The following is a 24,812-nucleotide window of genomic DNA, read 5'->3' on the forward strand; positions in this document are numbered from 1 at the left end:
TAAATTTCTAGCATAGTGAAATAGATGAGGATGGGAGGGTGGAGGGGGGGGACTTAGCAGAGGATGGAGAGAGTTTTGAGAGTTTTTTTCCTCTTTTCTTTTTGTATCAAAATAAAGGATTTAAATAATAAAAAAATAAAAAAATAAGGGATTGGATAAGAGTAAGGCTACAATGATGTGAAGGCGAGGACGACATAAATGAACGTAAAGTTGATTGGGGCCTCTCGAAAAAATTCGCTGAACAAAAAAAAAAGTACATAAATGTGGAGCCGACTATTCAGCAAGAAACTGCACCATCAATCTTACAGATTGTGAAAGCTGGTTCCCAAACCCCCCCCCCCCCCCCATTTGACACCTCGGAAAAGGAGTCACCAGCTTCACCATGGTTCCCTGAGGAAATTCATCTTCTTCCATCCCTGGTTCCCCAGTTTGAGGGTCCTGGGTAATGGGTAATGGAAGAGAACCTGTCACATTTTGTTTCACACTGGGATGCGATTAAAGCCGCTAACTTTTTTTTTTTCAATCCTATCATGGCTGAGGAAAAAATACCTTTTTAGTAACAAACAGGAAACAGGTGCTGCAGCGTTGCAAACATTTCATGGCCCCGATGCCCACTGACCAGCAACCACCTCTCAAGGGAGGATGCCATTGCAGAGATGAGTAGGCTCTCCAGCGCTTGAGGGAGACCCTTTTAGCCCTTTTTTGGGGGTATTTCAACCCCTTTCCTGACCTTAGCCCAATGCACAAAAGCAGAGGTACTATCAGAAGAAATCGCATCCAGTGCTTGAGCAATAGTTCAGCCACTGCTATTAACGCTCAGCCCGACGCTATTAGTAAATGTCTCAGGGAATGCCTGTGTCACCAACCTCCCACATGCCCCTTTTTGCTATTGTGTTCCTCTGACACCTGCAGCCAGCAAAAAACTGAATTTTTAAAACAGTTTATGTGTAAAATCCTTTTCTTTGAAGTACATCAGGGGACCTAGGGAGCCATAGTAGTTGCTATGTGGTTTATAGATCACCTTCAGGTGATGGACACTGGCATCCCCTAAGACAAAGTGCACTCCCTATATAACCACTCACACTATTGGGAGTAAATCAGTTTTGTAGCCAAGCAATATACGTGTATATCAAAAAAGGGAGGGACCTCTTTGTTAGCTTATAATATATATTTTTTTTAAATAGGCAAAGCAGGGTAGCAATTGAACTCCCAGCAAGATGATGTCCAATACCCAGTACTTTACAATACCCTCCACACCTTTTGACAAATTTATGCAAATATAAATATATCTCCCCATGACACCTGCTTTCCAACCTGGCGTTTCCAAATAAACCTTAAAGCAGAAATATGCTGACAGGACCAAATTCAAATCCCAAGGATTTAGGGTGTCTTTATCAGAGGACTGATCAGTGTTACCCCCTGCACAAAGCTACGCACTAAAGAGTGAGAAGCTAAAGGCCGCTGACAGAACACTGACAAGGCCGAGATCTGGCCCTTGATGGTATTCAAGGCCAGATTCATCTCTAATCCCATCTGTGAGAACTCAAAGATTCTACCTATAACATATTTCCTGGGGTGCCAACCCCTAGATCCGCACCAGGCAACATATGCCTTACAGACTCTATAGTAAATGATACTGGAAGCTGGCTTCCTGGCATTAATCAAGGTGGATATGACTGAAGGAGATAACCCACGACCCCTTAGGATGTGGGTCTCAATAGTGAGACTGTCAAATTTAGCGTCTGTAAGGTAGGATGGAATACCAGACCCCGAGAAAGGTGGTCCGGCCATAATGGCAGATTCCAGGGAACTCCTACTGCCATCCTTATGATCTCGGCGAACCAAGGCATTCTGGGCCACGAGAATCACCAAGTTTTGTTCCTGCCTGATCCTGCGAAGATGACGCGGAAGTAGCAGAGCTGGAGGAAATGCACAGATCAGAGAAAACTGATCCCATGGGAAGACCAATGCGTCTGTTGTGCAAGCTAGCGGATCCCTTGTCCTTGACACAAAGTCTTCGACTTTGTTGTTGAATCTGGATGCAAACAGGTCCACATCCGGAATACCCCATCTCTGACATACCGCAAGAAAGATGGGGTGAAGAGACCAATCTCCTGGAAACAATTGTTGGCGGCTCAAGTAGTCCACCTGCCAATTCTCTATCCCGGGAATGAAAATTGCCGATAGGCAAGGGACGTTGTGTTCTGCACAAGACAGAACGTGACTCACCTCTCTGAGCTGTACAACTCCTCGTGCCCCCTTGGTGATTGATGTAAGCCACAGACGTGGCGCTGTCGGACTGAACCCTGACAGGACAGCCCTTCAGTCTGACCATCCAGGCTCTTAAAGCCAAACCACTTTCCCTGGACAGGATCCTCTTACAGGACCGCTCCCCAGTCTAAAAGACTGGCATTTGTGGTTAATACCTTCCAGGTGGAAGGTAGAAATGTCCTTCATTTTGACCTTAGAAACCGGGGAGATGGCAAAACTCGTAACTCTAGTTTGTAACCTAGAGACACCGCAGAAGCCACTCATTTGTCCTGACATTGCTCCTGCCAGATCTTTGAAAATCGCAGGAGCCTTCTGCCCACCCGAGCGAGTGGAGGCACCCCTTCATAAGGAGGCTTTAGTACTCTACTCTGGTGGCCGCCCCCCCCCCCCAAATCTTTTCTTACCTTTGTGCTGTCCCTGGGGTTCCCCCCTTGAACCTGATGGCTGAGGCCGTCGAGACTGCCTAGAGGCTCATGTCCCTGATGCAGGAGAAGAGGCCCGCTTAAATGAGAAATGTCTAAATCTCTTCTTTACTGGCAATAGAGTGCTTTTGCCATTGGAAATCTTTTGTAAGTATTTATCCAAATCTTCTCCGAATAGCCCTTCACCATGAAAAGGGAAACTGGCTAGGAGCTTTTTACACAGTGCTTCGGCTGACCAACTCTTAAGCCAAAGAACTCTGCGAGAATGCACTAGTCCCAACATCAGACGTGAAATCTGAATGGACGCATCTCTCATAGCATCTACTGTGAAACAGTGCGTCTGCTAAACCTGTTCAACAGGTAAAAATTTAAGCATCTCCTCAAATTGTTACTTAATGGCCTGGGAAACACCCATTGCGGCCAGAACCGGCTGCACTGCTGAACCTGCTAAAGCCATCTGGTTCTTAGAAAGGTGCTCCAGCTTCTTATCTGCCGAGTCCTTCAACATGAGAGCCTCATCAAACCGACATGTGAAGTTCTTATTTACAGAGGTAATCGCAGCTGGAATACCCCATTTCTTATAGAAATCCTCTTCCATAGGATACAGTTAGGCAAATCTCTGAGGAGGATAAAACTTTATCCGGATGCTCCCACTCTGCGTACATAAGCTTTCTTAGCCACGCATGGATAGGAAAGGCATCCCCAGCCAGAGGTTTTAATGATCCTAACCTAAAGATGGGATCATCAGGTAGCAAAAAAGTTGAACGAACCAACTTCGTGATAGCGTGCACAAGCAAGCTCTCCTGCGGTGATACTGCATATCTCTAGGAAGATCTAACTGATCCCCCAGAGGAGGATCTTGAGGACTTGATGGGGATCTACACTGCATTTAACCCCACTCTGAAGGGATAAAATTGCTTCAAGCTTTTTCTCTAAGCCAGCAATGGTAGAAGACAACACTTCACGTGTAACATACTCAGGGGCTTAAGCGTCCTGAGCTACTGCAACAATAGCTTCCCCCGACGGCCCAATCTGACCGGCCACAACACTTTCAGAGGAGGAAGACATTCTTTTGGACAGGATCTTAGTTTGTTGTGACCCCTTAGAACCCTTAGAGGAGTTACTGGCCCCCTTGCCACTCATAGCTTACAGTACAAAGCAAAAGAATGTTACACTTCCTAGGCTATAGTACAGTACAAAGCTGCTATTAGTCCTAGCTATACAGTACAATGTTGTCAACAGAAGGGGGATGCCTGTGTCACCAATCCTGACTAGCAACCACTCTGCTCTGTCCTTCCACCGCCAGACTGCAGCTCTGCCTGTGTAGCTTAAATTACTTCCTCCACATGTGGCCGGCATCTGACGCCATTTAGCCACTGCCCCCGCACGAAAACACCCCCCCCCCCCCTCCGGGAAGTGGGTGAGCGCCGGGATCATGACGGGCAGTGGGGGGGGGGGGGGGGGGGGTAAATTCTCTGCCTGATGAGCGGCCGTGATTTGCCCAAAATGTTTTATTTATTTTTTTTTTTAAGAAAAAGAGGCAGCTGGCTGGCATTCAAAGAATCAAAAACCGGCAATCTGGGGGCCCAAGAAGTGATCAGAACCCCCTTCATAACTGAGGGTCTGAGCTGGATTAAACAGAGGAGAGAGGAGCTTCTGCTGTTTCCAGCATCAGAATGGTGACACAGACATGACAAGACAATACATGGAACGAGAGATTGCTGAGAAAATATCCCCTACCTTTCCTCGCAGCAGCGTTTGTCAGAGATAAAAAACCCAATCTTTGCCCTTCAAAGCTCCGAGACCTTGAAAGGAAACCTTCAGGAACAGGGGTACACTCAGGTAATCCCGCAATCCTGGACCTGCGAGAAGACCCTGCCAGTAAACTTTTATTGGCCTTACTACCAAAAAGTACTGGATCCCAGGGCCCAACTTTAAAAAGCATTCGCAAGCAAAACCTCGTGTCTCCGGATGACGAGGCCCGGGTACCATTCATTTAGTCCATTACGGAGACATCAGAAAGGATCCGGTCAGGATGGCTGGCTCTCAAAGGAGTACTGCCCGTGGAGCTTAGTACACACATCCTTACATGTGCCCAACAATGGCGAAAAAACTGATGACTCCCAGAAGTGGGAAGGGCTATATGGGGGAAGTTCACGCCTTAAAGGGTGTGCCAGTGTCCAGCACCTGATACGCCGATATAACCCACGTAGTAAGTACTACGGCTCTGTGTCCCCTGATGTACATCAAAGAAAAGGATTTTACAGGTAAGTATGTCCAGAGAAAGGCACATAAATTAATATGGGGACTGGAGACCCTCAATTATGAGGAACGACTAAAAGCGCTAAACTTATTCTCACTTGAGAAGGGGATGTGATTTCAGATATTTGGCTGTGTCCCCGATGCAAGAAAAGAAATGCCCTTTTTAAAGCATGCTAATATTGTGCTGGCTTTGGAGGCCCCAGCTTGACACTGCATGCTATTGCTCAGACTCTTCTACTAGGGCTCCTAGATCCTTCACCATCGTGGAAGCCCCTAGAGATTCTCCCCCTCAATAATAACTTGCGTTTATATTTTTACCCCCAGAAGTGCATTACCTTACATTTACCAGTATTAAACTTCATTTGCCATGTAGTAGCTCATTAAATTACTTTATTCAGATCCTCTTGCAAATTTACTATATCCTGCTGCGTTATTGCCCTGCATATTTTTGTTTTATCAGCAAACACTGAGATCAAGCTATTTAGCCCATCTCCTGTCATTTATAAACAGAATTGGTCCAAGGACAGAGCCCTGGGGTACCCCACTGACCACTCTGAGTACGTTATTTATCATGACCCTTTGGACATACCCCCGTAGCCAGTTCTCTCCAGGTACATACCCTATGGTCCATGCCTACAGACCTCAGCTTCTAGATTAAGCGTTTGTGGGGACTGTATCAAATGCTATTGCAAAATCCAGATACACCACATCCACCAGCTTACCTTTGTCCAGATTGAAGCTCACTTCCTCGTAGAATGTTAATAGGTTGGTTTGACAAGAGCGACCTTTTGTAAACCCATTCCGATTACTGCTAATTATAAGCTTTTGATCAGCAAATTCTTGTGTATGTTCCCTTATCATCCCTTCAAATAGTTCATGAACTACGGATGGAAGACTGACACGCCTATAGTTCCCAGGAATACATTTCTGCCTTTTTGTGAATATTGGTACCATGTGGGCTTTTCGCCAATCAGCTGGTACCGATCCTGTCAGTAAGCTGTCCATGAATATTAGGAATAGTGGTCTGGCTATAACCTGTTTGAGTTAAGGACTCTCGGGTGTAAGCCACTTGATTCCGGTGATTTATTTAGGTTAAGCTTCTCTAATCCTCTCTGAATTCCAGCCCCTGTTAGACACAAAGGTAGATCCTGTGGCATATAGCCAATACTACTATCATGGTCAGAATACCCCTCCTTTTCCTGTGTAAAGACTAATATAGCATTTTGTAAAGCTGCCCTCTCTGTCATCTGAAACCACCTTACCTTTCTTGTCCTTTATGGTGCCTATATGTTCCACCCTCGCCTTTTAACATTTAAAAAAACCTCTTGGTATTTTTACTCTCCTCCGCTAGGAGTCTCTCAATATTTATTTACTTGCCCTGATTGCATACTTACACCTCATATTGCATTCCTTGTATTGTTTAAATGCCAACACTGACCCCTACCGCTTTGCACTTTTTAAAAGGCCATTTTTTTGTCCTTAATATGACATTTTACTTTTTTCTTCAGGCACCCAGGTTTAATCTTTGTTCCTCTATATTACCACTGGGAATGCATTTGGTGATGCATTTAATATACTCCTAAAGAATTACCATTTTTCCTCTGTGCTCAAGGTTTTAAGGATTTGGTCCCACTTAATACCCAGCAGCATTGAGTGCAGATTTCAAGATTTGGTCCCACTTAATATCCTGCAGTATTGAGCGAAAAGAGAGTAAGGCCGCGTACACACGCGGGGACTGTTCGCTCAACTTTGTTCGTCAAACAGTTTCAGCAGACAGTCCGCTCAAAATTAGCATGGACGGACTTGCCCACACACGACGAACGAACAGTCTGCTGAAACCCTGCGCGATGACGTGAACGGCACGTACGACGGGACTAGAAAACGACGTCCTATACACTGCAATGCAGCCTTTGGCGTATAAATTCTTTCTGAGCATGCGCGGAACTTAGTTTGACGAACAAGCCTACACACGCGGGGACTGTCCGCTCAAACCAAGTTTCAGCGGACAGTTTTTCGGGATTTCCGAAAAACTTTGTTCGTCAAACTGTCCGCTGAAGCCCACACACGAGCGGACTGTCCGCTGAAACACTGTTCAGCGGACAAAGTTGAGCGAACAGTCCCCGCGTGTGTACGCGGCCTAAGAGGGTTATAACCCGTCAGTTTTTAACAACTGTGTCCCATTGGGGGGAGATTTCCCTTCACTTCCTGTACCACAGCCTTAACAGGAAGTGAGTAAATTCCTACAAATCATGAAATCTCTTGGTGTCCCCAGGTCACCATTGGAAGATTTCTTTTTGGGGGACAATCCAAAATTTGGGATCTATTACTTCAAATGATAATGGTAAGCAGGACAGAGGGTGAATCTAATTAACAGGTACACAGACAGTGACAAAAACTGACAAATAGTTTAACCTTAGGAAAATTTTCCAAACTTCTACAATTATTGCAATTACTTTCAATGGCAATGGTAAGTTAACAGGACAAATATAAAGGGTGAATCTCCTTAACAGGGGCAAAGGTAGCAACGAAGCTGAGAAGTATTCTAATCTCTCTCCATTAACAGGAGGACTGCTAGGACCACCAGGTATTTCACACAAAGGAAATACAAAGAACAGGATACTTTTTGACAAAACATAGTATAAGATGACAAATATGAAAGGCTGGGGTAATACTTTTCAACTACAAAGCAAACATGCCCATCCAATGAAAGATTACTGCCTTAATCCCTCACAACCTGTAATTTTTGTATTTATCTAAACTTGCACATGAAGTCCTCAATGTTCATGCAAATGATCACTAGTCATCCCAAGTGTAAGCAGGAATCAAACCCTGGTTAGACAAAAGGATCCACCTATGCAAAGGTGGAAAAAATAAATAAAAGTACATATATAAAATGCTAAAATTTGGTTAAATTTCTTCATGAAAGGGTTAGGGACATTAGGGTTAGACCCCTTTCACACCAGGGCGTTTTGCAGGCGCTATACGTTAGAAATAACGCCTGCAATCCGCCCTAAAAAAGCTGCACCATTGTCTGTAGTGTGAAGCCCTCGGTGCGCTGGCAGGACGTCAGGGAAAAGTCCTGCCAGCAGCTTCTTTGGAGCGGTGTGTTCACCGTTCCTCCACCGCAGCTCCCAATTGAAATCAATGGGGCAGCGCTGTAATACCTGCCGTCAAAACGCAGCTATTGCGGCATATTGCTAGCGGTTTTAACCCTTTCTCGGCCGTTAGTGGGGGTAAAAGCGCCCCGCTAGCAGCCGAAATGTGCCACAAATACAGCGGTAAAACGCCGCTAAAAATAGCGGCGTTTTACCACCGACGCTATGGGCGGTGTGGTGTGAAAAGGGTCTTAAGTGTCCTGATTATCACAATTTTAAAACAAACTTTGAAGTTTTTTTATTTCAACATTTTCATTTATTTAGCAAAAAATAAAAACCCAAAGGGGAGTAAATACCACTTAAAAGAAAGCTCTTTGTGTGAAAAAAAAATTACAAGAATTTCTTTGGGTACAGTGTTGCATGACCACGCAATTTTCATTCAAAGAGGTTAAGATCAGTGGTAAAATGGCTCACAGCATTTAAAATAGCTCGCAAAAGGCAGCATATCATTTCATTGAAATTTGCACCATTTATCCTCTGAAAACCTTCTGTATTTTATTGCACGACATATCCACCGGGAATAATACAGTGGAGAGGTATTAGAACACCCGTCAGTTTTATTTGTTGTCTGTGCCCCTGCTAGAGAGAGATTCACTCTATTTCTACGTTTCCTCTTGTGAAAGAAAATCCAACAGTTTACATTGGAAAACGAACGGAGGGGAAATCTCCCCAATAGGACACAGACGACAAAAAAAAAAAAAAAAGAAACCTGATAGGGGTTCTAACTACTTTATCCCAAATGGATAATAAAAAAAAATATTTTGCTTTTAGTTACACTACACAATTTTTGCTGTGATATTTGGCAAAATCATTGCTAGATCTTTGGACATGTTTGTTTGGCTTGATAGAGAATAGCCATTCGGGGAGAGTTACTAAAACTGGAGCACAGAGAACCCGGTGTAGCTGTTCATAATCAGTTTCTAAACACAGCTTGTTCAACAACGCTTTGATTAGAACACCTAGTAGCCAATTGGTTACTATGCACAGTTGTGCCAAATGCTTTGTTCTCCAGTTTTAGAAATTAGTAATGTCATTCTCTGATGCCCTTTCATAGTGTAGATCTGGTATGCATCTGTCAAACCTTCAAATTGATGACACCCTTCTAACAGTCCAAGTTCCTCACCTTTGTAAGAATAACCAATCCAATTTTGCCTTGTGAAAATTTGTGCCACAGATATCTCCAAAGGGATTAGACCATTGTGATATGCATGTACAGCGCATTACGTTTGGAGTGATTGGGAGGTTTATCCAGCAAATTAGAATATATTATACGCATAAAAAGGTCTGTGAAAATCTGACGAAATGACAGGAGAAACTAAAGATACTGCACTAAAAAGGTACCATTACTGCGTTCTTACGGTAATCAAATTTTGGTTTCTATGCATTATTGTTGAGACTACTGGTCCAAAAAGGTAGCGACTACTACAAATTGGTTGTTATATTTTAACATTCTTTCAATATCACGTGCCTGGCAACTACATAAAGCATGTATTTCCTTTAATGAATTGACTTTATGATTTATGCAGTATTTACCGAGCATTTTTGCTTTTAGGCAGTAAAAAACACAAAGGGATGGTGAAATGCAATTTAATATCGACCGCAATATTTGGGAAGATGTGTCACGTGTCCCAAATACCTTACGCAATATGCTTTAGTGAATGGACTCTATTAACAGACTTCAATATGTTCAAACATCTGCTGTCCTCTTGCTTACCTATAAGGCTCTTCATGGCATGGCACACCATTATCCCCCCCCCCCTCCCTTGATAACCTCTGCTTGTCAAATTCTAATGTTCGGTGTATCCCCTCATATCACCTACATTCAATGGGAGACAGAACCTTCTAATGCTATGCTCCTAAACTCTGGAATTCACTTCAGTCACACAACATCAGAGTGGTCTTCCCTAAACTCACTCAAATTAAATCTAAACTTTTTTTCTTTAGACAAGGTTTCATCTAATTGTCCCTTCTTTACTTTAGATTATCCTGTGTATTTCTTATGCTTTTCTTGTAAAGTGCTTTTTGTGAAGCTACCATTAACCTCATGCTGACCAGCCGCCGCAGTTTCACTGCGGCAGAATGGCACGGCTGGGCGAAACTACGTTATGTTACGTTGCTTCGCCTTTTGGCCACTAGGGAGGAGTGCACACGCCTGTAGCACATGCCCGACCCCGATGTAAGTGCCCAGTGGGCACGATGATCGCCGGGCTCCCGCGATCACTTGTGACAGAGCAAGAACCGGGAACTGTGTGTGTAAACACACAGATCCCTGTTCTTTCAGGGGAAGAGACAGATCGTGTGTTCATTCATACTATGTATGAACACCGATCTCCCTCTCCTCCTTGACAGTCCCAACCCCCCGCAGTTAGAAACACACATAGGGAACAGTGTTAACCCCTTGATCGCCACCTAGTGTTAACCCCTTCCCTGCCAGTGACATTTACACAGTAATCAGTGCATTTTTATTGCACTGATCACTGTATAATCGTCAATGGTTTAAAAAACGTGTCCAAAGTGTCATGTGTCTGCCATCCCGCAGTCCGGATAAAAATTGCAGATAGCCACCATTACTAGTAATAAAATATAAAAATTACAAATCTATCCCCTATTTTGTAGACGCCATTCGTTTTGTGCAAACCAATATACGCTTATTGCAATTTTTTTTTACCAAAAATACTCTAAACCTTCACTGTAACAAAAAAATTAAAAAAAAGGAAAAAAATAATAAAAATAGTACAGAGTAGTACAGTGATATTATGGTGCAACTGAACTACTTTGATGAAAATATGCAAAACTAAAAAAAAAAAAAAGTAAAAAAATTATGAATAATAATAAAAACAAAAGTGTTTTTTTTTCACACTGTCACCAGTGTTTCCTGATCGATTTATCAGTCATATGATGCTGCTGATGGTGCAGTCACTGACAGAGGGGAAAATATTTTTTTTTTTTTTTTTTTTTTTATTACAAAAGTATTCACCTTCAAAAATGGTGACAAAAATGTTACAACTTCAAAAAACTCAAGAATGCCTCTTACTAAATGTCTCAGACTGTCAACTTTCCAAAAAGGGGTCATTTGCACTGTCCTAGCATTTTTGAGCCTCAAGAAATGATATGGGCCGCTAGTATATCAGAATAGCTCAATTTTCAACTATTTATACACATAGTTTGTATCAGCTCTAACTTTCACACAAACCAATATACACTTATTGGGGATTTTTTTTCATCAAAGACATGTAGAATACATTGTGGCCTAAATTTATGATGAAATTTGATTTTATTGGATATGTTCATTGACAGAAAGTAAAAAAAAAAAAAAAAAAAAATATATATATATATATATATATATATATATATATATCTATGTATATATATTTTGCATAGTGTTGCATGACCGTACAATTGCCAGTTAAAATAGTGCAGCGCTGAAAAGCAAAAAATGCCCTGGTCATGAAGAGGGTAAAACCTACCGGAGCTCAAGTGGTTAAGGACATTAAACAGTTTTTAACATCAAGCAAATAGTTTTTTTTTTTTTTACTTGTTGAAAGCTGTAGAACACAATAAACCGGTCATGTCTCAAAGGTACTAAAGGGAAAACAAGTTACCAAGAGTACAAGAAATGTGTCACTTCTTTCAATCAAGTACCTCGGAAATCCCAAAGAGTTCAACATGCAAACGAAGTTTAAGCTCTGGTACGCTGTTCTCTAATCACTTAATGCAATGTGCCAACCTTATTAGGTATAAAAACGGAAGCACTGCAGGAATGTTTACCAGAGATTTCTGCTGAATTTTGCTTATTGAGACCCCCAAGAGCTAAAGCACGAAAAAAGTGATCAGGAAACCAAGGGGAATATAAAAGCAAGTTCCTCTTGGTGTCTAACTTTGCTTTGCTTTTTTTGGACTTGGTACCTGTCAGATCTGAGCGCTTCACTTTAGGCAAAGCGCAGCCTTCAGCTAGACAAAACTACTACCCCTATTGCTATCTAAAAAAAGAAAAGAAAAAAAAAGTCACCCTACTTGTTAGGATTTAACAAAAGCTTTGCATGCAAGATGCAGTGGCCACAGATACTCACTTTTGAAATACTATAATGTCGCCATCCATAAGCTCATCAAGTGCTTTATCAAGGGATACATCATAATCTTGAATGCGTTCCGTTAAATTCGGTTTTACTTCCTTTAAACAAAAAAAAGAAAAAAAAAAAAAAAAAGGATTTCTATGATTAAGACACTGGGTAAAATATTTGACTATTGTAATAGCCTGCTTTATACCTGGGTTCTCATAATGCAAGCTTCTTTACCATCAAAATGTAATGTGGAATATGCTTTTTAATTATGTAGTTCATGTTTATCTGAAAGGGAACTGTGTGTACATATTAAAATCCTGTAAATTCAGTTTGCTGCGATGCATGGGCTCCAATCATGTGATCACCATGAGAAAGCCAAACCTATCCATTATTGAAGCTGGTTTGCATGTCAGCTTGCAAAGTACAACTAGCTTCTGATTGTTGGTAATTGTGAGGTTCTATGAACAGTCTATTGAGAACAGAGAACGGAACAATTGGAGTCAAAAAACAAAGTAATGACGTAGGGCTGAAACAACGAATCCATTATGAAATTAGTCTATTACTATTTTCATAATCGATTAATTGGCCAATAACAAAATGGGGTTAAAGTTAGTTAATGAGTCTGATGATAGTTACCAGATTGACCTTTTAATAGTATATCTCTCCTCTAATAGTATATGAGGTGTATATCTCCTCAAATAGTATATACAGTATATCTCCCCTCAAATAGTATATACAGTATATCTCCCCTCTATTATATACACTATATCTCTCTTATATACAGTATATCTCCTCTAATAGTACATACAATATCTCTCCTCTAATAGTATATAGCCTATAAAAGTATATATAGTACATCTCTTCTAATAGTATATACAGTATATATCCCCTCTAATATATAAAGTATATCTCTTTACATATTAACTAAATTATACAAATTTTTAAGGTTATTAACCGAAACAATAAAATCGGTCAACTGATCGATTATGAAAATAATCGTTAGTTGCAGCCCTATAATGAAGTAAAACAAGAAATGTCAAATCAAATAAAATGAGCTATTGAAACTATTCAATGAGGGGAAAAAACAAAACAAAAAAAAACTAAAAAAATAAATAAAAACACTTGCAGTAATCATGCTTGTGAACTGACCTTTCTGAAGTGAAAAATGTTGTGAGATAAAACTGTTCATATACCTTAGATCTCTTCATAAATTTACCTTAATATATATATTCATATGAAACCAAGTACACGTGTGTGCGTGTTAACCATTTCAGGGTAAACTAACAGAATAGTTATAGTGAGATTATTGGACTGGATGTTCTACAAAAAAAAAAAAAAAAAAAAGATTTTCTTTTCCCATGCGTTTTTAATGAATACTACTGGAAAGGTTTACACTTGAATTAGGGGTTTATGTTGAGACACTAAATTACACACTAACAATTTTGCCTAAATTAAAATGAGTCTTAGAGCTCTGACCCTGCAGGGAAAAAAAAAAAAAACAAAAAATAAATAAAAAACAACAAAAAAAGAAAAGAAAAAAAAAAAAACTCTGGTAGCTGTGGCACACGGTCACATGACCTACATCACAGAAAACGGCCTTTAAAGTACAGATAAAGGCAAAACTTTTTCTTTTTAGTTTTGGAGGGATTAGAATTGTCAGTTTTTATTGCTGTCTGTGCCCCTGTTAAGGAGATTCACCCTCTGTATTTGCCCTGTTTACCATTAAAAGTGAAAGTAAATCCCAAATTTTGGGCTGTCCCCAAAGTAGTAATATAGGGGTAATCTTCCAAGAGGAATGCTAGTTCTGGTGGCCTGAGGGATCCCCAAAAATTCCCTCAAGTTGTAGGGATTTCCTCTCACTTCCCGTTTGGCTATAGTATAGTAAAGTGAAGGGAAATCTCCTTAATGGGACACTTATGGCAGAAAAAGCTTACAGGGGGTCTAACCCTGCCTTGCTGTATCAAAAAAAAAAAAAAAAAAAAAAGTTGTGCCTATAGTTTTACTTAAAAGTGTAAGCTCACCTTTACAGAAAAGCTGTAAGGTGAACTTACACAGGACCCTCTCTCCATCCAGCTAACCTGGAGTCCAGCAATCTCCAGCATTGACAGCTCGTATCGCCACTGTACCGGTCTGGGGATTTGAAATCCCCCACGGCTTTCTCTCCTTCACCCAGTGACAGGACGGGCTACGCGGGTTCTGATTGGTTGGTGCCGACCAATTAGAATGCTCCCAAACGTACCTCCTGACATTTTGGAGATTATGCTGCGGGGGGTTTCTAAGCCCTGGACCGGTGAGACAGCAACCTGTCTCCTTGCGGGTGATTGCAGCGCTCCAGGCCAGCTGGGAGGGGGGGGGGGGGGGAGGGGGAGGAGGACATCCTATGTAAGTTCACCTTACAGATTTTTCTGTAAAGGTGAACTTACTTTTTAAGGTGTAAGGGTAAAAAAATAAAGTAAAATGATATCACCTCATAGAGGATAAGGTTAGTTCCTTGCGGAAATCCAGCTCGCTCACACATAACTGGTAGTAGGTCACCTAATGGAACAGAGAAAATATTTATCAAAATTTCCTGCAATATTGAGCATTTTAACAAAGAAAATGCTTTGTACTTACGTATTTTACATGAGATCGGTGTGTAGATATGTCCACAGTAATTTAAACTTCGACTTTTTGGATCATACATTTTTAAGAACAGCATAACATCATCTGCCATAACATGAAAAGTTAAAGTTAGTTAACAGCCAAAATACCCTCTGAGATTACACAAACTACCAACTCTGAAAATCCATTTATCAACCACTCAAAAAATAAATAAACGCACAAAAAGAAACGCCACTTAAAAAAAGTGATTTACTTTAGCAGAAACAGTTTGACAGACTGGATAACTTTGTTATCCCACTATTAAAGCAAATGTGCTCAGCTTAGCTGTATGGTTCTACTGCGATTTGGCTGGTTTCAAGAACCAAGTCGCTAAGTAAAAACGATCAGGAGTTTTTGACCTCACTAAGCAACTTATATGTCACCAAGCAAAACTAGGGCAAGGGACAGCCAGAATTTTTTTTTTATATCAGAAATGGCTTCCTGCATATTTCTGTCAGCACATTTGCTTTAAAGAGGAAGTAAAGGCACTTTAAAAAAAATAAAAAGCAACCTGCAAGGCAAAGGCATAATGAGCTAGTATGCATAGCATACTAGCTCATTATGAATAACTTACCTGAGAACGAAGCCCCCGAAGTGGTCCTCCATCTTCACCGCTGCCATGTATCCCGGAGTGACTTCCGAGTCTCGCTGCTCCCGCGCTGTGATTAGCCGGGGCCACGATCTCACCCCCGCGCATGTGCACAGGAGCCGACACGAGCGGCGTATCGCCGTGATCTGCGGCCTGCTCAGTGCACCGCTGTCTACTTAATCTAGGCCTACCTGTAGGTCAAAGTGGTTTGTAAGGGTTTACAACCACTAAGATTCAATGCTGTGATGTTTGCTCTAGGGATGGGCTTACTTGTTCTCCTGCCGCCCCCCCCCCCAATTTGTAGCAAAAGGCCTGTGCTTAAATGCACACGCTGAAATCTATATATACAAGAAGTCCAGAGGAGTGATTTATCTCAAGCCAAATCAGATAATTTCCCCTCGGATTTGTCAATGAAAGCAGGAAGCTACTGCTGTGCAGTTTCTTAATAACACATAGTACTATGTGAATAACATTTTAATCCTGTTCACATCAGCAAGCCATGCTAAACGCGTTGTCATTGGTGTGAGCTGTGACAGTACTGACACGCCAATCTCAGCACATCACACCACTCCCCACCCACAGAGCTTTAATGAAATTTAACAAGCGTCTTCACTATGACGATGGTTTCTTTGCAACCTGCTGTGCTGAAAAAAGAAATAAAAAAATGTATGCAGAACTTTTTCACAGCTCTGAACACACACCACAGGAAGCAAGGCATTTTGCCAAGTTTGTGTGTTGGCATTGCAACAGCAGTTTTAATAATATAGCTGGTAGCACAAATTTTTGCCCTACAAACACAAAATGTAAGCATTCGCGGTCCTTGTATCACTAAATATAATATAAATAATTTAACTGTTTATAGTTGTCTAAGCCTAAAGTGTACAAAATGGCCCTGTTATGTTTTTAAAACGCCCCAATGTCTGCTGGAAAATGGACATGTCCAAAAGTCTCCTCCAACCTCCACATCAGGACAGGAGACAGCAAGGACATGGAGGTCAGTAGAATGGGGTCATTTTAACCACTTTCAGACCGGACCATTTTGCTGGTCAATGACCAGAGGTCTTTTTACAATTTGGCACTGCGCTGCTTTAACTGGTAATTGCGCGGTCATGCAATGTTGTACCCAAACAAAATTTGCGTCCTTTTCTTCCCACAAATAGAGCTTTCTTTTGATGGTATTTGATTGCCTCTGCGATTTTTATTTTTTGCGATATAAACGTAAAAAGACCGCAAATTTTGAAAAAAAAAAAAAAAAAAAAAAAAAAAGATATTTTCTACTTTTTGTTATTAGAAAAATCCAATAAACTCAATTTTAGTCATACATTTAGGCCAAAATGTATTCAGCCACGTCTTTGGTAAAAAAAAAGTCAATAACTGTATATTTATTGGTTTGCGCAAAAGTTGTCACATCTACAAACTAAGGTACGTTTTCTGGAATTTACGCAGCTTTTAGTTTACGACTGCCTATCTAATTTCTTGAGGTGCTAAAATGGCAGGGCAGTACAAAGCCCCCCCAAATGACCCCATTTTGGAAAGTAGACCCCCTAAGGAAATTGATAAGTGGCATGTTGAGCCCATTGAATATTTTATTTTTTTGCCTCAAGCGATTGAATAATGACAAAAAAATTATTTTTTTTTTATACACAAAGTTGTCACTAAATGATATATTGCTCACACATGCTATGGGCATATGTGAAATGACACCCCAAAATAAATTCTGCTGCTTCTCCTGAGTACGGGGATACCACATGTGTGGGACTTTTTGGGAGCCTAGCCGCGTACGGGGCCCCGAAAGCCAAGAACCGCCTTCAGGTTTTCTAAGGGCGTAAATATTTGACTTCACTCCTCACTACCTATTACAGTTTTGAAGGCCATAAAATGCCAAGATGGCACAAAACCCCCACAAATGACCCCATTTTAGAAAGTAGACACCCCAAGCTATTTGCTGAGAGGCATGTTGAGTCCATGGAATATTTTATATTTTGCCACAAGTTGCGGGAAAATTACAAACTTTTTTTTTTTTTTTTTTTTTCACAAAGTTGTCACTAAATGATATATTGCTCACGCATGCCATGGGCATATGTGAAATGACACCCCAAAATAAATTCTGCTGCTTCTCCTGAGTACGGGGATACCACATATGTGGGACTTTTTGGGAGCCTAGCCGCGCACAGGGCCCCGAAAACCAAGCACCGCCTTCAGGCTTTCTAAGGGCGTTACAGTTTTGAAGGCCATAAAATGCCAAGATGGCACAAACCCCCCCCAAATGACCCCATTTTGGAAAGTAGACACCCCTAAATGTAGGGGTACACTAGTGAGACTAGGTAATAAATGGCGGGTGCCCTGAAACTATAAAAAAATAACTAACCAACCAGCGTCACCTGTAACAGTTATATGGTGATCACTGGTGAAAGGGTTAACTAGGGGGCAATCAGGGGGCTTTATACGGTAGTATATGGGGGTCCCTGGCGCTATAAAAAGCTGCGGCGAACCTAAATACCTACCTGCCTAACTAGCGTCACCTGTGACACTAATACAGCGATCAGAAAAACGATCGCTTATTAGGCTGGGTTCACACTGGAGCGATGCAGGAACGCCACGAATCCGCGGCGGGTTCCCGCATCGCATGCCTCCCGGCGGCAGTTCACACTGCCCTATGCGAACTGCTGGGAGTGTCAGTGAAATGTTAATGACACCCCCAGATCAGTTCGCATATCGCAGTGCGATCTGCAAACTCGGATCGCATGGTGTGAACACCCATGCGATCCGATTCTGCTGCGGACCAAAAAAGGGTCCCGTGCGAGTTTGCAGCGGGTGCGACGCGAATTCAGCCATACTATCTGTATGGCTGAACTCGAATCGCACAGAGATCGGATGTGATTTGCACTGCAGTGCGAATCACATCCGTTCTCATAAACCGCTGCAATGTGAACCCAGCCTTAGTGACACTGGCGACGAGGCGTGATCACGGGGTTAAACCTTTATTGGGGGGGTTAGGGGGGTACATTAGAACTAAAGGGGGCTAACCCTAACTGCCCTAACAGTTATTACGGTCACAAATGACACCAATGCAAAAAAATAAATAAAAAAAAAATGCAATTGGTGTCACTGTGACTGGGGGGGGGGGGGGCAGGGGTAATTGGGGGGTGATCGGGGGGTAAAGGGGGGGTGTGAGTGTGCCTGGCATGTTCTACTGTGAAGTGTCGTGTTGGTGCAACTCACCGATCCTCTCTCCTCGGTGCCGGAACTAAAAATACCGACACGGAGGAGAGATTACATCACTTCCTCTCCTGTGTTTACATTACAGGAGAGGAAGTGATGCAATGCTTCACTCCCATTCGTCAGGAGCGATCGCGAGGGGGTGGCCATGAATGAATGGCCGCCCCCTCATCACGGATCGCTCCTGCACGGATACCGACCGCCGCTGGCACTGGGGGGGGGGCCCGATCGGGCCCCCCACCCGCGGGAAGGCAGGGACGTACAGGTACGCCCATATGCCTGCCCGTGCCATTCTGTCGACGTACATCGTCGTGCGGCGGTCGGCAAGTGGTTAATCAAGAGCTTGCCTAATCCAGATGTCAGCACCTTACCCTAGTATTTTAATGACTACAGGACAATCTTTTTTGAGTGGAGTACTGCTCTGCCTCTACATACAGACCTCTGATTTAGCGCAGATCTCTTCATCTGGTAAGTGCTACTTCAGGTGAGACTTGGAAAAGACCTGTACGACTTAATGCACAGATGTCTACGCAAGTTGCACCTGAACTTGCAAAAAATAGTGCAGGAATTACTTTCAAAATGGGAACAACGCCGACAGTCGGAAACGCACAAACTTGACTGCTCCAATGTAGGGTAATTGTCATATGATTTGAAACTGTCAAAATGCGTGACAAGTTGAACCAGTATGACCAGGGGCTTAACCAGATAACTAAGTGGAAACCCTCTGCAGGTCCAATCAGACCATCTGCAAGTGTATAGTCTACTAGGCCTTTTAATGAGTTTATAAAAAGGCCTAGTGCACAAGAATGTAGAATAAATGTCGGATGAGCCAACTGATATTCAGAAGTTAAACCGAAAAAACGCTGATACCAATTAAAGCTGAACTCAAGCTAAGTAGTGTGAATCTTGGCGTTTTGTCTACTTGTAAACATGTGCAGTAATCCAGTGTGAAATTCTGACCTTTATTACAGGAAACGAATGCATAGAGGCAGTCACTGCTGCTTTCTCATATTGTGCAGGATGACTGGTCTTGAATCCACCCCGCTGTAGTTTTCTGCAGGCAGCCTGTATCTCACACTCTGCAGGCTATGTGCAGTCAGGTGATGTCAAGGCTGCTTTTACAAGGAAATAACTGTTTGTAGACACATTTGGTGCACACAAAGAGCATCTAAAGTGGGGACGGAAAGTATTCAGACCCCCTGACATGCACTGTGAACTGTAAGGTCTTGTATAGACAGGTGTGTGGCTTTCCTAATCAAGTCCAATCAGTATAATCAAAAACAGCTGGACTCAAATGAAGGTGACAGGGATCCTCAAACTACGGCCCTCCAGCTGTTGCAAAACTACACATCCCATGAGGCATTGAAAAAACTCTGACATTCACAGAAGTGACTAGGCATGATGGGAATTGTAGTTCCTGAACAACTGGAGGGCCATAGTTTGAAGACCCATGGTGTAGAACCATCTCAAGGATGATCAGAAGAAATGGACAGCACCTGAGTTAAATATATAAGTTTTATAGCAAAGGGTCCGAATACTTAGGCCCATGTGATATTAGAGTTTTGCTTTTTTAATAAATCTGCACAAATTTCAACAATTCTGTGTTTTTCTGTCAATATGGGGTGCTGTGTGTACATTAACCACTTTCAGACCGGACCATTTTGCTGGTCAAAGACCAGACCACTTTTTGCGATTCGGCACTGTGTCGCTTTAACTGACAATTGCGCGGTCGTGCGACGTGGCTCCCAAACAAAATTGACGTCCTTTTTTTTCCCACAAATAGAGCTTTCTTTTGGTGGTATTTGATCACCCCTGCGGTTTTTATTTTTTGCGCTATAAACAAAAATAGAGCGACAATTTTGAAAAAAAAACATTTTGAAAAAAAAGCATTATTTTTTACTTTTTGTTATAATAAATATCCCCCAAAAATATATAAAAAAAACATTTTTTTCCCTCAGTTTAGGCAGATACGTATTCTTCTACATATTTTTGGTAAAAAAAAAAAAAAATAAAAAAAAAATAAAAAATAAAATCGCAATAAGTGAATAGGGATAGTTTTATAGCATTTTTATTAATTTTTTATTATTTTTTTTTACTAGTAATGGCGGCGATCAGCGATTTTTATTGTGACTGCGACATTGTGGGGGACCCATCGGACATTTTTGGGACCATTGTCATTTATACAGTAATCACTGCTATATAAAATGCAGTGATTCCTGTGTAAATGACACTGGCAGTGAAAGGGTTAACCAGTGGGTGGCAGTGTAGGGGTTAAGTGTTCCTAGGGGTGTGTTACTAACTGTGGGGGGGTTGGGCTTTCATTTAGTGAACACTGATCTCTGCTCCAATCACATGGAGCAGAGATCAGCGTCACTAGTTGCTAGGCAGAATGGAGAAATGCTGTTTACACGGCATTTCCTCCATTCAGCCGTCCCGTGAGACGATCGTGGGTATGCCCGCAGTGATCGAGTCCGCGGGTCCCGCGACTGGACTCGCGGCGCGCTCCCGATGGCAGGGCGGCATTGAAGATTGGATGTACATGTATGCCAATATGCCTGCCGTGCCATTCTGTGGTTAATGAGAGAAAAAATGTACTTAAATGATTTTAGCAAATGGCTGCAATATAACAAAGTAAAAAATTTAAGGGGGTCTGAATACTCTGTCCCCACTGCATATCCTTTGACTATTGAGGAACATATTTAAAAGTTTTTTGTACCCAGAGCTGACAGAGACTTAACATTTACATGCAACAAAAACCAAACATTGCAAAGAAACCACTTTAAAACAGTAACATAAAATTATAATATAATTATCTATATATATATATATATATATATATATATATATATATATATATATATATATATATATATATATATATATATATATAATAAGATAGATAGATAAAATAATTTTAGAGATGGCCTACACTTACGATCTTTGTCAAACTTGGGAAGTGTTGCCCCGCTAGCAGCCAACTCTGGATCTACAGTTTCCAAAAATATTGTCCAAGGATTCTCATTGTCGCTGAGCTCAATCATCTATAAACAAGACACAGTAAAAATAAATTGAAATATTCAGACAGCAAAACGTAAAACAAAATGTTTTTACTGACAACTATTAATCTGGAACCCTGACATCCACTGTTTGGGTCCTTGCTAAAGTGATTTCTCCTCCTTTCAACCTTGAGGACGTTTTCACTGTTGTACAAAGTTGAACATTGCATGTGATTTGCACCCATGTGCAGATCACATGCAATGTCTGTTAGGTGCAAATTCAGCCATACAGATTGTATGGCTTAATTCACATCACATTTACACCAAAATGGTGCAGGATCTATTTTTGGTCCGCACTGGAACCAGATTGCATGGGTGTTCACACAATCTGATCTGGGGGTGACATTAACTTTGCATTGACACCCAAAGCGGTTGGCAGATGTCAGTGTGAACTGCTGGCATGTGACATGTGAAGCACTGGAATCGCACTGGTTCCCGCATCGCATATGTGAAGCGGGACTTAATGCCAACAAAAACACAGATTACAAATAAAATGGCACAGACTCAAAACTTTTCTTTAAAGCCAAGCTAAACCTATCCTTCAACCAACTGATGTTCCTCACAGACACGGTGCAACCTATGTACGAACGTCATGCTGTTGTCATAAGGAAGGAATAGGCTCTGCATGCAAGTTTTATGCAAAGGACATGTGTTTTGAATATACTGCACTTTCAGGTTGAGCACTTTGTCAATGATTTCTGTGATTATTAGTTGCACATAAAAGTTTTACATTTATTACAGTTAGTAGTTTGCACGTTTATCAAAGATTTATATTGGCAAAGCTAATTAGAAAATCTGTAGCACCATTTATTCTTTTTTTTTTTACAGGTCTTGTGCTTTCAAAAAAAATATATGATTAAAGGGGCCATTTACAAAGTTTGAAGCTGTAAAAAAAAAGTTAAAACATTAGAAGTGAAATATAGTAAAAAAAAAGTGCCTGCCCACCTGAAGTAACAAGTGGAGAGCAGGGCCTGGCAGCAAAAGGGATAAAGCTTCAAGTAATTTACAACCATCACAGAATATTTTCACCATGAAGTTTACAACTGCACCAATAATTGCTTTTCTGAAGTAAATCACTGTTCCAAACCCAAAAAAAAAAAAAAAAAAAAAAAAAAAAAAGGTAATAAGATTGACAATATTCTGCCGACAAATGAAAACCCAATAAAAGATTTGATGGCTTCAAAGTAAAGTCAGGATCTTTCCTGAGCCTGGACTGGCTGAGTGATGTGAGCTGGCAAAGGGTCACAGGAGCGCAGAACGAACTTCACTCCTGTGATCCATAGGAAACGTGTAGCCAAAAGACTGAGAAGCACAATGGAAGAGGGACCCAAGAAAGCAGATCTGACCTGTTGGGAAGAGGCCAGGGATCATCTGCTAGAAGACTGAGCATGTCTGTGTACCAGGTTCTTCTGGACCAGTTTGGTACAATGAGAATCACCATTTTGCTCTCATGCTCTATTTTTTTTCTTTTTTTTTTTGTGGCACAATTCACACTGGAGGGAAGGTGTAGAGTAGCCTGAGCGGAGACCAGGGAATTATGGCATCCAAGAGTGAATGCTAGGTGCTAGCTACAAAAGGTGTTTTGTTTAATCTGGAGGCCGTGATGTCTACATCTGGAGTCCCCCATTTCTGAGATAACAGTTTGAATAGGTTTGGGTGAAGAGTTCACTCTGTTCCAGGCAGTGGAGGCTAAGTTAGTATGCTTTCTAGTTGTCTACTTCTGGGGTGTGGACCACAGATCACTGGACAGTGAGGTTTTATTCCATGAGACTATCTAGTTTATTACCCTCAAGGCTGCCAGACTCCTGAGGTCCCTTTGGTGGCCAATGTATGCACAGCCATGGCATGGTCATGCTGGGGGTACTGGCACAACTACTCCCTGGGACAACAGATGCTTCAGGGTGCTTTGCAAATCTGACTGTCTCTTGGATAGTCTCAGTGGGAGAATAGTGCCCCAGGGGCCAGATAAAGTCAAGTAAACTGCTGCAGCTTGGAGACCACTGTTCTAGAGCATCCACACAAAATAGAAAAAAGTAATTGCTCTTTTATGCACAATCCTTGAAAATCTGACACAGAGTGCAGCAAGAGCTGATTGCAGGGCTGGGCCTGCCAAAGTCTATAGAGCTTTTAACATCATCTCAAACTATGTATCTGCAGAATCTTTGAAAAAAAAAAAAAAAAGAGAGAGAAGGAATCTCTTCAATAGGTATGAGATGTTTAAGATTGACGGCAGGATCAACTACAGGAACAGACCGCTATTTAGTGAATTCTTTTTTCCATTGTATAGAGTCTAGAAAATATTTTGGGAGGGGTGAAAATACTTTCTGGAGCAATCCAGTTATAAAAGATTTCAACTTTTACCTGTTCGCGATTAAGGAATGTCTTTGGAGGTTTTAAGGTCACTGTACCCAAAGAAGTATGGCAGGACAAAGGAATCAAGTTGCACAATGCCAAGGCTTTTGAATAGGACAGCAGTAAGCTCTTCCACATTAGCAGCCATGTAATGTCAAGCTCTTTATTATAGCAGCAATTTGGGGGAAGAAAAAAAACTGTCAGCTTCCTACACAACTGCCTCAATGTCCTCTTCATTCACTTCTGTGTCTGCCCTGTCTAGGCAGAAAATAGGGTAAACATGTCCAGGAGAATGCAGCAACCCGGGTGCAGACCACCCTGTAGAGAATTGTTCTGGTGAAAAATGCAGAATGCACCCGAGTACCATATAAGATCTCTAGGCAGGAGTGACTGCAAAATGTGCGACCAGTGATGTGATGTAACACCTGGTCATCCATCTAAGGCCAAGCTCTAAATGGATGAGCTTTAATGTCAAATTTAAAATGTTACATTGTAAAGAAGCCAAATATAGTCTTGGCATTTTACAAGAGATGCAGGATGACCGTGTTGTACCCATCAACGCTGGACTGCATACTAAAGTCAAGACTTCGCCCAACATGGTGGACACACCCCGAAGCAGTCTGCAGAGGTTCTATAGGGCTGGACCATAGCCCTGGACCTGTATTACACCCTTGAGGATGATAATACACATTGCATTAAGTTGCAAGATTAGCGATAATGCAGGATCCAGTGGCCAGAGGAATATTTTAGGCTGTTCCTAGTGTGAAGTCAAGAGCTGGCTCTAA

The 24,812-nt window shown here is 41.7% G+C and overlaps 1 protein-coding gene across 2 annotated transcripts in view; it reads right to left on the reverse strand.

Annotated features, from left to right (window-relative positions):
* Positions 1 to 24,812, reverse strand: part of USP7 (ubiquitin specific peptidase 7) — a gene marked incomplete in the record, with an annotated part of 508,930 nt that overhangs the window by 154,416 nt on the left and 329,702 nt on the right. For both annotated transcript variants that reach the window (XM_077448850.1, XM_077448849.1), the window contains 4 exon segments: positions 12,181 to 12,281; positions 14,639 to 14,706; positions 14,785 to 14,877; positions 21,555 to 21,660. In XM_077448850.1, coding sequence (XP_077304976.1) covers positions 12,181 to 12,281; positions 14,639 to 14,706; positions 14,785 to 14,877; positions 21,555 to 21,660 — 368 coding nt within the window.

The sequence above is a fragment of the Lithobates pipiens genome, unplaced genomic scaffold (genome assembly GCF_037356315.1).
Source record: "Lithobates pipiens isolate NorthernLeopardFrog02 unplaced genomic scaffold, aLitPip1_a1.2 Scaffold_22, whole genome shotgun sequence".
NCBI lineage: Eukaryota > Metazoa > Chordata > Amphibia > Anura > Ranidae > Lithobates > Lithobates pipiens.